We start from the raw sequence: 14,482 nt of genomic DNA on the forward strand, positions 1-14,482 counted from the left end.
GAGCAGGGGAAAAAAAAAGGAGAGTTCTGCTCTTGCCTCAGGGCTGGGAAAGCGGGAGCACGCAGGGATTTTCCCTAGAGAGCAGAAGGAGAGGGTGAAGTGCACCCCAGGGATGCGGCCAGGTCCCAAAATGCCGCAAATCCGCGTTGGGGATCCCAGGCTGGGGTCAGGGAGGTGAGGAGGGACCGGGAGCTGGGGACAGCTGGGGGAGCTCCTTGCCCAGGGCTGGGGCCAGCTGCCCTCCCTGTCCATCTCTGTCCATCCCTCCCTGTCCATCTCTGTCCATCCCTCCCTCCCTGTCCATCTCTGTCCACCCCTCCCTGTCCATCTCTGTCCATCCCTCCCTGTCCATCTCTGTCCATCCACCCCTGTCCATCCCCGTCCATCCCTGTCCATCCCCCCCTGTCCCTCCCTCCCCCGGATCACTTTCAGAGGTCTCACAGGTCCAGCCCAGCCGCCCCCTCGCTCCCATTGCCATCCCAGCCCCGCCAGCCCCGCGAGGAGGAGGAGGGCGGCCGGGCCGGGGGAAGGAGCAGCAGCGGCCGCGAGGGCTCCGCGGGGCAGCTCCCGGGGCCGGTGCCGGTGCCCATGGCCGGGGAGATGCCGGGGGAGCCCCGCACGCTGCGGCTGCAGCACGGGAACCGCATCGAGGCCCTGTGCGTGCTGGGCGGCCACGTCCGCGCCGACGTCTTCGGGTGAGAGGGACCCCAAAACTTCCCTTCCTCCTCCTCCTCCTGCTCCACCTTCCCCCCTGCTTTTCCTCCTGCAAATTCCTGCTCCTTGTTTCTCCTCCTGCTTTCCCAAACCCCAGAGCTGCTGGGCAGCCACATCCACACCAATGCCCATGGTGAGAGGGACCCCCACAAAACCTCCTTTCCTCCTCCTCCTCCTCCTCCTCCTCCACCTTTCTGCTCACCTTTCAACCCTGTTTTTCCCTCTGGGAATCCCTGCTCCTCATCTTCCCTTCTGAGAATCCCTGCTCCTCATCTTCCCTCCTACAACTCCCTGCTCCTCCTTTTTCCTCCTGCTTTCCCAAACCCCAGAGCTGCTGGGCAGCCACATCCACACATCAATGTCCATAGGTGAGAGGGACCCCCAAAATTTCCTTTCCTCCTCCACCTTTCTCCTTGCTTTTTTCCCTTGTTTTTCCCTCTGGGAATCCCTGCTCCTCCTTTTTCCTCCTGCTTTCCCAAACCCCAGAGCTTCTGGGGCAGCCACACTGATGTCCATGGATGAGTGGGACCCCCAAAACTTCCTCTCCTCCTCCACCTTCACCTTCCTCCTCATCTTTCCCTCCTGTTTATCCCTCTGGGAATCCCTGCTTTTTGTTTTCCCTTCTGCTTTCCCAAACCCACAGCCCCGACACCGTTTTGATGCAATTTGTGGGCAAAACCCTCCCTGGGCTTTGCAGAGCTGCACAAATCCCTGGAAAGCTCTGAGCACCCCTGTATTTACCCCAGCCCAGGGTGGGTCTGACCCGCTGGGCTCAGCAGATCCAGGGGCACCTCAGGGAGGTGAGGAGAGCAGAGAGATGAGCAGGAGCCTGGGGAGGGACTGCAAAGTAAGGGAAGAACACAAAACCTCTTGACCAAAACCTTGGGAAAGTGGGAAATCCCCACAGCGCCAACCCCGCTTCCCTAAAACAAACCCAACACTGAACTTCAGGATAATTGTTCCCCCCAAGGGAGAAAGAAGGTGAAAAGCTCATTCCAGGCTCAATTCTGGTTGCTGCTGCTGTTGCAAATCCCAGCCTCGACAGTCAAGCCAAGCAGTGCAGCTCCAGCTCCCCTGGCACCTCTCCAGGCCAAATCCCTTCCCAGCGGGATCCCCAGATCCAAGAAACCAGGAAACCAAACCAGTTTTTCCATGTGTAATTAAAAGCAATTGAAGGATTTAAGGAACACCCAGGCGGGAGCAAAGGAGCGCTCGGATTTCCTCCCCCCTCGCCAAGGGTGCGGGTTTGGTGGGACCGGCGGCATCCGAGAAACCTGATCAATGCGAGGTCTCGGGTGTGGGGCAAAGAGCCCAAAAATAATAACCTGGAAAGGCAGGGAAATTCAGGAAAAGGAGAGGGGAAGAGCAAGGGCACATTGGACGGGGAGCAGGGCAGCACTGGCAGCTTTGGGGCTGGATAAAATCCCCCAAAAATGAGAGTTTCCCATGGAAGAGCCTCTCGGGGCATGGCTGCGGTGTTTTGAGGAGCTGTTAAACACCATGCTGGAAAATGAACCGGGATTTCTCCATGGAAGTGAGAACCCAGGCTGGTCGGGATTATTACAGATCCTTATCCACAGCGATGGCTGCAAACCCTCACGGGGCTAAGCCGGGCCTAAACCCAGGTAAATTCCAGTTCCCAGGCAGGAGCAGGGCAGGAAGGTGCCGGCGGTGAGCGTGGAGACGCCGGCGTGCCCGGTCTTGGCCGCGCTCAGGGCAGTGGAATGAATCCTGGTGGGAACGCCGCGCTGGCCCTGCACATCCCTGAGAATTCCGGGTGTTTCTGGCAGGGCGGCCCCCGCCGGGGCCGTGGCCTTTGGCGTGAAGCACACGGAAGGGGTCAGCGTGGACGTGCTGTTCCGCGGCCGCGCCGAGCCCGAGGCCGTGTCCGGCACCGGCGCGCGGTGGCCGCTGGAGGAGGGGACGGTGCTGAGGTTCAGCATGAGCCGGGCCAGCTCCGAGGTCAACGACAACAAGGTGAGGAGAGGGATCCCAGGAGCAGGACCTCCATGGAGGGAGAACATCCTGCCCCAATGCAGGGTTTGGGGTTTGCAGGTCACCGTCAGCTTTTACGCAGAGGGAGGGAAGCCCATCAACCAAGCCGGGGTGTTCCTCACCGGCGTCGGTGAGTCCGGAGCTCTGGGAGCCCATCCCTGTCCCCTCATGCCTGGAGGAGGGCAGGGCTGGGGACAGCAAACCCAGATCTGCTGGCTCTGGGGGTCTGGCACCCAATCCCCTTGCCGTGCCTGGGATGAGGCAGCTCTGTCCCCCCAGGGATCTCCCTGGATGTGGACGCGGATCGGGATGGAGTGGTGGAAAAGAACAGCCCCAACAAGGTACCCGGCCTCCCCCATCCACAGAAAATCCACGGGCTTGGTGGGTCCTGAGCCCGCTGAGCCCCAGGGGTGCTTTAGGCAAGCTGGGCCTGGGGACCAGAGGGACACGGGGCCATCCTGCTGGTCAGCTGTGACAAGGAGTTCCCCTTCATCCCGCCCTCCGACTGCGACAGCGAGCAGGTGTTCAACAAGGAAGGTAACGGCTCCCCAAATGCCCTGTCCCCAAAATCCCCATCGTCCCCTCTCTGTGACCTTTCCTGGGAGGGACCCAGCCCAGGACCCAGCTGCTCCCCACCAGCTGCTGAGCAAGCTTCCCACGTGGGAATTTCGGTGGAATTAACGCCACGCCAACCCACTGGAGCCGGGCAGGGCACGGCAGCCGGTCCGGGGAAGGGCTGAGGTTCCAGGGCTGGCACGGCGCGGGCCGGGGATGCTCCACACAGGTGAGAGGAGCGCGGGGTGAGGCGCGAGGCCGGCAGCCAGGGATCCACCCACCCATTCCTGGAAAACCCAACCCACGCGGAGCCGGGCCCGGCAACGCTCCGAGGTCACGGCCCAGCCGTGCCAGGGAGGGCAGGGAGAAGGGATGGGAAAAGGGCATTTGGGTCACAGCCCACGAGGCACCAGCTCTGGTTTGCCAGGGTGCCTGGGCTGGTGTCTCGGGAAGGAGATCCAAACCCCGGGAGGGAACATGGAGACCCCTGCCCGATTTGCTTCGTTTCCCCCCAGATTTGCTGGACATGGCTCAGATGGTGCTGAGGACAGAGGGGCCCCAGCGCCTCCCCCGGGGCTATGAAATCGTCCTCTCCATTTCTGTCAGTGACGCCGACAAAGTTGGGGTCTTCCATGTGCAGAGTAAGGCCTTCCTTGCCTCCTGCTCTGCCTCTTCCTCCTCTGCCCCTTTCTCTCCCTCTTTCTCCTTTTCCTCTTCTTCCTTTTCCTCCTTTTCCTCTTCCCCTTCTTCTCTTCCCCTTCTTTCTCTCCCCCTTCCTTTTCTGCCCCTTCCTCCTCTGCCCCATCTTCCTTTTCTCCTTTTCTCCTTTTCTCCTTTTCTCCTTTTCTCCTTTTCTCCTTTTCTCCTTTTCTCCTTTTCTCCTTTTCTCCTTTTCCCCTTCTTCCTCTTCTTCCTCTTCCCCTTCCTTCCTTTCTTTCCTCCTCTTCCTTTCCCTCCTTTTCCCCTGCTTTGTCTTCCCTTTCCTCCTCCTCTTTGATGATTTTGAGGTCCCCACAAGCCCTTTCCTTCCCATCTCTGACCTTGTCCTCTCCACGCTCCTCAGACCATGTCCCCAGTGCCTCTTCCCCATCTTTCCCCCATTTTCCCCACATTTTTCCCTCTTTTCATCCTGTGGAAAACTCTGGGGATGGACAAGCAGAGGGAGGGGGACACAAAGCCACGCAGCAAAGGGGTGGCAGCAAGCAGCCCAGTGTGGGTTTTAAGAAAAGGAGGATTTAAACATAAATAACATTTGTTTGGCTCCCCGAGAACTGAAATCCTCAGCTGTGGGAGCTGGGAAGTGAAAATGGTGAAAGAGAAGCTGCTTTTGGCTCATTTCCCTCCCACTGGGTGAGTTCAGCTCCATCTCCCAGCTCCCAGGAGAGCCTGGGGACGTGAGGCCGTCCCTGCCCAGGCAGCTCCAGCTGCTGGCTCTGTTTTGGGGTAAAAAGAGGGAGAATAAATCTCAGGAAGTGCTGGGAAACAGAGCCCACTGCTGCAAACTTCACGTGGTTTCTTTCTTTTTTTCTCTGTTTTTAAATTATTTCTCTTTTTGGTTCCTGCCTCCTCAGTGTTTCTTACTCCTGGTGGGTTAAACAAAGAGGGGGTAAAGAGATAAATTGGGATGGTTTTTCAGAAAATGGAATAATTTCCATTAAAAATAAGGATAGATAGAAAAATTGTGATGTTTTCAGAAAATGGAATCATTCCCATTGCCAGCAGGGCTGGGGTGTTGAAGTGGGGGTCTCCCAGCTGCTTTACCCATGCTGGCAGCACACTCCAGAGCACACCCCCTCCTCATTCCTCGCTGTGGCACTGGGATTTATTTTCCGGGAATGAAATCCCTCACCCAGCCAGGAATGTGCCATGGTGGAGCTCAGGCTCGTCCCTCCATGGAGGGGGAGTTTGGGGCACTGTCCTCCTGTGGAGGAGCAGAAACTCCATGAGAACCCTTCCCAAGGCTGCTCCACCCAAGGAAAGGCTGAGACATTTTCCCTCATCCCTCCTGTCCATGACAAAATTCCAAGCCCCTCAACTCCTGCTTCAAGGTGCCTCTCACAGCTGGATCTCCTCTGAGATCTGAGGGATCTGATCCCAGCCATCCCCCAGAAATGCACCCCAAAAATGCACGGGGAGCCTCAGGGAAAGCTGTGCTCCCTCTGCCCCAGTGTCTCCAGACTGGGTTTAAAAAGGGAATTTCTGAGGGGAAGCAGAAAAAAGCTCACTTTTCCTGGCCTGTATATTTGGGTTATCCCCATGGAAACCCAGCCCTGTCTCCTCGGGCACAGCAGGAGTGTTGGAGTTCCTTGCCCGAGGAAACAAACAGGCAGGAATCCCGAGGAAAGAGGCAGGAATCCCAAGGAAAGAGGCAGGAGTCCTGAGGAAACAAAAAGGTGGGAATCCTGAAGAAAGAGGCAGGAATCCTGAGGAAACAGGCGGGAATCCTGAGGAAAAAGGAGGGAATCTTGAGGAAACAGGCAGGAATCCTGAGGAAAGAGGCTTGAATCCCAAGGAAAGAGGCAGGAATCCTGAGGAAACAAAAAGGTGGGAATCCTGAAGAAAGAAGCGGGAATCCCGAGGAAACAAAGAGGCAGGAATCCCAAGCAAAGAGGCTTGAATCCCAAAGAAACAGGTAGGAATCCTGAGGAAACAGGCAGGAATCCCAAAGAAAGAGACAGGAATCCCTAGGAAACAAACAGGCAGGAATCCTGAGGAAACAGGCAGGAATCCCTAGGAAAGAGGCGGGAATCCCAAGGAAATAAGCTGGAATCCCGAGAAAACAAACAGGCGGGAATCCTGAGGAAAGAGGCTTGAATCCCAAGGAAGGAGGCAGGAATCCTGAGGAAAGAGGCAGGAATCCCGAGGAAACAGGCAGGAATCCCGAGGAAACAGGCGGGAATCCCGAGGAAACAGGCGGGAATCCCGAGGAAACAGGCGGGAATCCCCAGGAAACAGGCGGGAATCCCGATAAACCTGCGGCTTTCCCGTTTTCCCGCAGATCCCTTCTTCGGGCAGCGCTACGTGCAGGTGCTGGGCCGCAGGAAGCTGTTCCACGCCGTGCCCTACCCTGGCGGGGCCGCCGAGCTCCACTTCTTTGTGGAGGGGCTGCGCTTCCCCGACGAGACCTTCTCAGGGCTGGTGTCCATCCACGTCAGCCTCCTGGAGCCACTGACCGAGGTCAGGAACTCCGGGAACTCCTGGGAATGGGGCAGATGGGAGGCTGCACCCAGCAGATTGGGATAGTGCCAGAACGGAGGGTGATCCCATTAACCGATCCCAAAAATGGCCTCAGGGGAGGGTGTTTGGGGGGAATGGTGTGGGGAATGTCCCTGATTTCTACTTGGCTCCCTCAGGGCATCCCTCACTCGCCGATCTTCACGGACACCGTGGTGTTCCGGGTGGCACCGTGGATCATGACCCCCAACACCCTGGCCCCAGTGAACCTCTTGGTGTTCAGGTACAGGCAGTGCTTCCCCAGCCCCACCAGCCATGGGGCTGGGCTGGGAACAGGGAATTTCCATCCTTTCCATCCTTTCCATCTTTCCTCCAGCATGAAGGACAACTACCTGTTCACCAAGGAGATCCAGAGCCTGGTGGCCAAGGCTGGCTGCAAGCTGAAGGTTTGCTTCGGCTACATCAACCGCGGGGACCGCTGGATGCAGGTAGGGGGGCTCCAAAAACCGGGAAAACTCTTCCCTGCCAGTACCCCAGGTGGGATTTCCTCTCTTCCTCAGGATGAGATCGAGCTCGGCTACACCCAGGCTCCGCACAAGAGCTTCCCAGTGGTGCTGGACTCCCCTCGGGAGAGAGGGATGGAGCAACTCCCCGTCAAGGAGCTGCTGGTGAGGGAAGGTTCCCTGTGTTCCCAGCGTTCCCTGTGGAGCAGCTCCCAGGGGTCATTCCCAGCCCACGTTCCTATTTCCCAAATCCTCCTTGCCCTCGGCTCCGTGTATGGAATTGCCTGGAAAATGAGAGCAGAGCAGCTCCACATGGAGATTCCCTCCCACCCAGCCCCAGCCTCACCCCCTCATCCCTCCTCCAGCCTCACCCAATCCCAGCCCTCCGGGAAACCTCTGACCCAGGGGGAAAGGAGGAGCCGGCACCCCTGGGAGTGAAAGGCTCCAGCCGAGCTCTGGGATGGGATTTCTGCCCCTCGAGCATCCCAGGACAGGCTGCTCTTTCCTTTCCTCTCAGTGCCTGGTAATACCTGGCACCTTCCAAGCAGGAGAGGGAAGGGAAGCAGGAGAGGGTCAGTTTACTTCTTCAGAGGAGAAGGGGATGCAGCCAGCGCCAGGAACATCCCTGTGGGCTCCTTGGCTGAGGAAAAGGGCCAGGACAAGTCTGTGATGGGGCGTTTGGGGAGAGCCCAGCATGGAAAAAAGCTGGATTGGGCGATCCCTTGGAGATACCGCACTGGGGAAGGGCAGAACACCCCAGGCAGCCACGGAGTCACTGTCCCCAACTCCCAGCCGGGTGCTGGAGCAGTCTCAGCCCTGGCAGGAACAGGAGACAAGGACAAATCCCAGCTTTTGTCCCTTTGGAGAAGGCTGGGGGCTTTGGGGAACACTGAAATCCATCGTTTCTCATGCCTGGCATGGGAACATCCAGTCCTGGATTCATCCAGCGAATCCGCCGGGCAGCGTGGGGATCTGCCCTCTTTAGGAATTGCTCTGCCTCATATTTAGGGCAGCAATTTCAGCCTTGGGAGCTGCTAACACATTATCCTCCAATTTCTGCTTTGAAGCCTGTCCTAATCCCCAGCCCGACCTTTCCAATCTCATTTTCCAGCTAGGAATACTTAGCCCAACGCCATGGGCACGGGTCAAGCCCTGAGCCCCTGGAAGCCCATGCCAGGGAAAAAGGAGACGGGAGGGAATTATCCCCTCAAAATCAGTGTGGAACTGATAGGACTTGGATGTGACCTGCAAACCTGGGATGAACCAGAGCCCTGACAGTTGAAACCAGGCGGGCTCCGTGGTTTTATTAAACTGAAATTAGTCAGGAGCAGGTGGTTGGTGCTCAGGCTCTCCCTTAGAACCCAGAGAAAAAGGGATCTGATCCCGGCCATCCCCCAGAAATGCACCCCAAAACCACACAGGGAGCCTCAAGGAAAGCTGTGCTCCCTCTGCCCCAGTGTCTCCAAACACCCTGGGTTTAAAATGGGAATTTCTGAGCGGAAGCACCCCCAGCTCTCCCTGCTCACTTTTCCCGACCTGTATATTTGGGTTATCCCCATGGAAACCCAGCCCTGATAAGTGACTGGGATTTAACTCAAACCTCACGGACACCTGATCTCACCCCAGGGGCTGCTGTGCACTCTGGGCCTGCGTCGACTCCAACCGGAGAGCGGGCAAAGTTGGATTTTGGTCCCATCCCTGCAGGTTTTGCCCTGTTTTTAACACTCCCTCGGGCTTTGGCACACAGAGCCCAGTGCTAATTACCCCTGCACACACAGCTCCTCCAATCCCAGATAGGGTAAATCCTGGAAATCAGGCCTTAAGTGGGATTTAAGTGCCGTGCAGCCCTCGGGGTGGCTCTTAGCCCAGGGAAGAGTCACCCTCAGGGGCTGGAGTTCACCTCCCTCCCAGAGCCAGCCAGGAACTTGGCTCAGGGCTGCTTGATTAGCTTAATGTGGACACTTAAACCTTGGCTTAATGTGAACATTTAAACCTTGGCTAGAGAGAACAGAGAAGATCTGGCCTGGCTTAATGTAGACACTTAAAACTTGGCTGGGGAGAACAGAGGAGATCTGGTCCTGCTCAATGTGGACAATTAAACCTTGGCTTAATGTGAACATTTAAACCTTGGCTAGAGAGAACAGAGGAGATCTGGTCCTGCTCAATGTGGATACTCAAACCTTGGCTGGGGAGAATAGAGGAGATCTGGTCCTGCTTAATGTGGACATTTAAACCTTGGTTTAACGTAGACATTTAAACCTTGGCTGTGAGAGAACTGAGGAGATCTGGTCTTGCTTAATGGGGACACTGGAACCTTGGCTGTGGGATGAGAGGAGATCTGGCCCTGGCTCCAGGCCTGGGCTCTGCTCCTGGGTTGTCCCAATTATTCCTGCAGCTCCATTATCCCGAGACCTTTCTCCTGTCCCCTTTCCTGTCCCCTTTCCTGTCCCCTCACCATCGCTGTCCTCGCCCACCCCACAGGAGGATCACACCATGGGAGCAGTGGGGACTCAGGGCATTTCCTTTTTCCCAGGGCCCCAGTTTCGGCTATGTGCACAAGGAGCCCCTCTTCGAGGCCACGGCCAGCCTGGACTCCTTTGGGAACGTGGAGGTCAGCCCGCCCGTGTCCGTGGCTGGCAAGGAGTATCCCTTGGGAAGGATCCTCATCGGCAGCAGCTTCCCCGCGTAAGAGAGGGGGAAACGCAGATTTGGGAAAAACACGGATTTGGGAGCAGAGCCTCAACAAGAGCCCTGAAACACCACCAAAATTGGGGCAATGGGTCAATCAGACACTGCCTGAGCAGGGTGGGGGCTCCCAGCTCCTCCACCTCAGAGGCAATTTATATCCAGGCAGGTGTTGATGGGACTGTCCCCCCAGTCCGAGTTTCCAGGCAGATATTGATGGGAATATCCCCTCAGTCTGAGTGTCCAGGCAGATGTTGATGGGAATGTCCCCTCAGTCTGAGTGTCCAGGCAGATGTTGATGGGAATGTCCCCTCAATCTGAGTGTCCAGGCAGATGTTGATGGGAATATCCCCTCAATCTGAGTGTCCAGGCAGATGTTGATGGGAATATCCCCTCAGTCTGAGTGTCCAGGCAGATGTTGATGGGAATATCCCCTCAGTCTGAGTGTCCAGGCAGATGTTGATGGGAATTCTCCCCCAGATCCGCGGGCCGCAGGATGACCAGGCTGGTGCGGGATTTCCTCTACGCCCAGCGCGTCCAGGCCCCTGTGGAGCTCTACTCTGACTGGCTGGCTGTGGGCAATGTCAACGAGTTTGTCAACTTTGTCCCCACCTCTGACAAAAAGGTACCCCCAGACCCCCCGTGCTGCCCCAGGGTTCCTCCTTTGGGACACCAATCCCTCTGGGAAAACCCCAGAACTCCTTCCTTTGGCACCCCCAGCCAGTGTTTGCTTGGGTTTCATTCCCCACCCCAAAATGAGGGATCTGAGCATAAAAAACCGGGATTTGCTGGGCTATTAATGAATGCAAATAGAAGGGAAAAGATGTCTGCAAAGGTATCCAAGAAATTCTACCCTTAAGATTTCCGGGGGTTTACAGCGGCTCAGCATCTCCCAGAGGTTTTCAGAACATTTCTCTTCCCTCTCTTGTGGCTTTTCCTGCTTCTGACATGGATCTTTCCCTCAGGGAAACCGAGCCTTGACCAGGATGGTACCAAAAACCAAAAGGAATATTATATCCCACATGTTTTCAGAACACTTCTCTTCCCTCTATCATGGTTTTCTCTGCTTCTGACGTGGATTTTTCCCTCAGGGAAACCAAGCCTTGACCAGGAGGGCTCAAAAAAAAGGAATATTTATGCCCACATGTTCTCAGATCATTTCTCTTCACTCTGTCATGGCTTTGGCTGCTTCTCACATAAATTTTTCCCTCAGGGAAATCGAGCCTTGACCTGGGTGGTTCAAAAAAGGAATATTTTGGCCCACAAACCCTCCCCGGGTTAAACGAGGCACTAGATAACAGCAAAGACTCCCAATTTTAAGAGTTTCAGCTTGAGTTTTGCAGCAGTGATTGCTGGGGCACTGCAGGGCTGCAGCCGACCCTGCCGTGTTCCCGCAGCGATTCCGGATGCTGCTGGCCAGCCCGGCCGCCTGCTACCGGCTCTTCCGCGAGAAGCAGAAGGAGGGACAGGGAGAAGCCACCATGTTCAAAGGCAAGGGGACAGCACTCGGTGGCACAGCCGGGGCCACGCGGGGACATTTCCCCGCTGGGTGTCCTTCAGCAGGATGCCTGCCCGCCGCCCCCAGCCTCCTCCAGCCCTATTTCAGGAAAGTGAGTGGGATGGGAGGGATAAGGGCCTCCGCGTAGAGGGGATGTTTGCTGCCAGGGATGGAGCCTCTGGAAATGCCAGCGGAGCTCCAGCACGGAGCAGGACAACTGGCAGCGTTTGTATGCCCCCAGATTAGCAGCATTGTGATTTTGATCCCTGATGAGGTTGGGAGAAGGTCTCTGTATCTCCAAGGATATGGAGCTCCAGCACGGAGCAGGACAACTGGCAGCTCTCCTGTCCAGATTAGAAATGGATTTTTTCCATTTCATTGTGGTTTTGACCTCTGATGAGGTTGGGAGAAGGTCTCCATATCTCCAAGGATATGGAGCTCCAGCATGGAGCAGGACAGCTGGCAGCTCTCATGTCGCCCTAGATTAGAACCAGGTTTTTCCCTTTCATTGTGGTTTTGATCCATGACAGTGTTGGGAGGAGGTCTCCGTATCTCCAAGGGTTCCTCTGGTGGGAGCCTGGCTGTCCCCAGAGCAGGGGTGACCCCACGGGAGGGGGATGCTCTGGAGAAATCCAGCAGATTCCCCTGGGCAGGAGAATGAATGACAGGACTTGTCCAATGCTCTTTCCAACGGGCAGAGATTTCCTTCTGTCAGCTTCCCAAGCTTTCACCCCAGCCTCAGGAAATTGGGATTTGGGGCTTTTTGGGCTTTCTCTGTCTCTTTACCTCACCTCAAGCCAGGCTCCTGCCAGCGCTGCTTCATTTTGAGGGCGTTTTGCATGTTTAGGGTACTCGGGGACAGACACCAAGCGCATGACCATAAACAAGGTGCTGTCCAATGATGTCCTGGCGCAGCAGAACCAGTACGTGCAGGTAATCCCCACACTCCGGGTCACAACCCCCATTTCTGGCAGGGACTGCCCTGGTGTGGCACAAACCCCACTGGGAGTGGTGGAATTTGGGCCCCTCTCTGCTCTGTTCCATCCCCTGCAGCGCTGCATCGACTGGAACAGGGATATCCTCAAGAAGGAGCTGGGCTTGCTGGAGGAGGACATCATCGACCTGCCAGCCCTCTTCAAGCTGGACAAGCAGGGAAAAGCTGTTCCCTACTTCCCCAACACGGTAAGGGCAGGGGGGTGTTCCCACCCTTGGCTCCTCCCCAAAAAACAGCTCCGTCAGCCAGGATGAGTCCCCAAAGTTTTCCTGAAAAAGAAAAATCAGCTGTCTAGAAAAGGGAAATATCTCCAGGATAAACACGGGTCTAACACAGCTCGGTGGTTTTAGGGTTTTGAGGCAAAACCCTTTCAAAGCAGTGAAACTGCAAGCTGAGAGGCATGTTTTCCCCAAAGTTTTCCCCAAAAAAAACCCAGATGTCTAGCAAAAGCAAATATATCCAGGCAGGCATGGATAAACATAGGTCTAACACAGCTTAGTGGCTTTGTGATGCTTGCAGTGGGGTTTTTTTAAAAAGTGGTGAAATTGCAAGGGGTGAGGCATGTTTTAATGACAAAAAAGGGAGAATTCTATTGGATTTGGAATCCTGAGGGAGGGCAGCTGCAAAAAGTGGTACTGAGGAGGGTGATCAGTGTCTTTCCTTTGGCTTCATCTGTCCCAACACTGCTGGTGTCAGCCTGCAGGTCACCATGATCATCCTGGCCAGTGACTTGGGGATCACCCATTATGATGCCTACATCCTCTGGTGTCACCCACAAGTGACCATGATCAACCTGGGCATCCCCAAGCCCTTCAGTGTCACCCATTCTAATGCCGCTGTCCCCTGGTGTCACCACATAGGTCACCATGATTGACCTGGGCATCCCCAAGCCCTTCAGCGTCACCCATTCCCCCTGGTGTCACCCCATAGGTTACCATGATTGACCTGCGCATCCCCAAGCCCTTCAGTGTCACCCATTCTGATACCAATGTGCCCTTGGTGTCACCTGCAGGTCACCATGATCGTGCTGGGCAGGGACCTGGGCATCCCCAAGCCCTTCAGTGTCACCCATTCCAATACCAATGTGCCCTCGGTGTCACCTGCAGGTCACCATGATCATGCTGGGCAGGGACCTGGGCGTCCCCAAGCATTTCAGTGTCACCCATTCTGATACCAATGTGCCCTTGGTGTCACCTGCAGGTCACCATGATCGTGCTGGGCAAGGACCTGGGCATCCCCAAGCCCTTCAGTGTCACCCATTCTGATACCAATGTGCCCTCGGTGTCACCTGCAGGTCACCATGATCGTGCTGGGCAAGGACCTGGGCATCCCCAAGCCCTTCAGTGTCACCCATTCTGATACCAATGTGCCCTTGGTGTCACCTGCAGGTCACCATGATCGTGCTGGGCAGGGACCTGGGCATCCCCAAGCCCTTCAGTGTCACCCATTCCCCCTGGTGTCACCCCATAGGTTACCATGATTGACCTGGGCATCCCCAAGCCCTTCAGTGTCACCCATTCTGATACCAATGTGCCCTTGGTGTCACCTGCAGGTCACCATGATCGTGCTGGGCAGGGACCTGGGCATCCCCAAGCCGTTTGGGCCGGTGGCGGGCGGCGAGTGCTGCCTGGAGCGGCGGATCCGAGCGCTGCTGGAGCCGCTGGGGCTGTGCTGCCGCTTCCTGGAGGACGTGTCCTCGTACCACGGCAGCCTGGGCGAGGTGCACTGCGGCACCAACGTCCAGCGCCGGCCCTTCGCCTTCCAGTGGTGGCACTTCGCGCCGTAGCCAGGCCTCTTCTTCATCTTCTTCCTCCTCTTCCTCCTCCTTCTCCCTCCACCTTGCCCCCAGTGTGTGTTGCTTGCGATTCCCTTAATAAATGAATTTGCTGTGAGGAAAAAGTTGGGGAATTAAATAACTGAATAACTAATAATTAATTATTAATTAATAATTCTGTTGGGAATAACTGGGAGGGAAAGAGAGGGCGTGCTCAGAGAGATGGGGGAGTTACCAAAATCCTGCAAAATTGTCTCTACCACTGTTTTTGTGGTGTTGGCAAGTCAGGCGTCACTTTATTTAAACTCAGCCAGGGTTTGTGTGTGGCTGACAGAGCTCCAGCCTCCACATCAATACAAAATGTTTTCATTGATCTACACATCTTTAACAAAGAAATCAGTGGTCATAGGTTCTAATAACGCTCTTCATTCTGTCCACTATTGGTTATTGATTTCTCACTCTTCATGTTAAGTTGGGCCACATTCTTCAGTTCTTTTATCATCCTTTTCTTGTCTGGGAATCCTCAGATTTTCAGGCTTCAATCTCCTCTGTACCTTCTTCTTGTTCCAGTGTCCTTAAAGGTCCATAAA

At 55.8% G+C, this 14,482-nt stretch overlaps 1 protein-coding gene across 1 annotated transcript; it reads left to right on the forward strand.

Annotated features, from left to right (window-relative positions):
- Window positions 1-600: 600 nt before the first annotated feature.
- On the forward strand, window positions 601-14,011 carry LOC129129746 (protein-arginine deiminase type-2-like). The gene is made up of 16 exons (XM_054647790.2): window positions 601-695; window positions 2,505-2,691; window positions 2,770-2,839; window positions 2,989-3,050; window positions 3,129-3,246; window positions 3,780-3,905; window positions 6,263-6,441; window positions 6,618-6,721; window positions 6,815-6,926; window positions 6,999-7,106; window positions 9,475-9,626; window positions 10,107-10,251; window positions 11,024-11,117; window positions 11,972-12,057; window positions 12,178-12,306; window positions 13,671-14,011. Exons 1-16 carry the CDS (start codon window positions 601-603, stop codon window positions 13,902-13,904), a joined length of 2,001 nt encoding a protein of 666 aa, XP_054503765.2. The 3' UTR covers window positions 13,905-14,011.
- The last annotated feature ends 471 nt before the right edge of the window (window positions 14,012-14,482 follow it).

The sequence above is a fragment of the Agelaius phoeniceus genome, chromosome 24 (assembly GCF_051311805.1).
Source record: "Agelaius phoeniceus isolate bAgePho1 chromosome 24, bAgePho1.hap1, whole genome shotgun sequence".
In the NCBI taxonomy this organism is placed as follows: Eukaryota; Metazoa; Chordata; class Aves; order Passeriformes; family Icteridae; genus Agelaius; species Agelaius phoeniceus.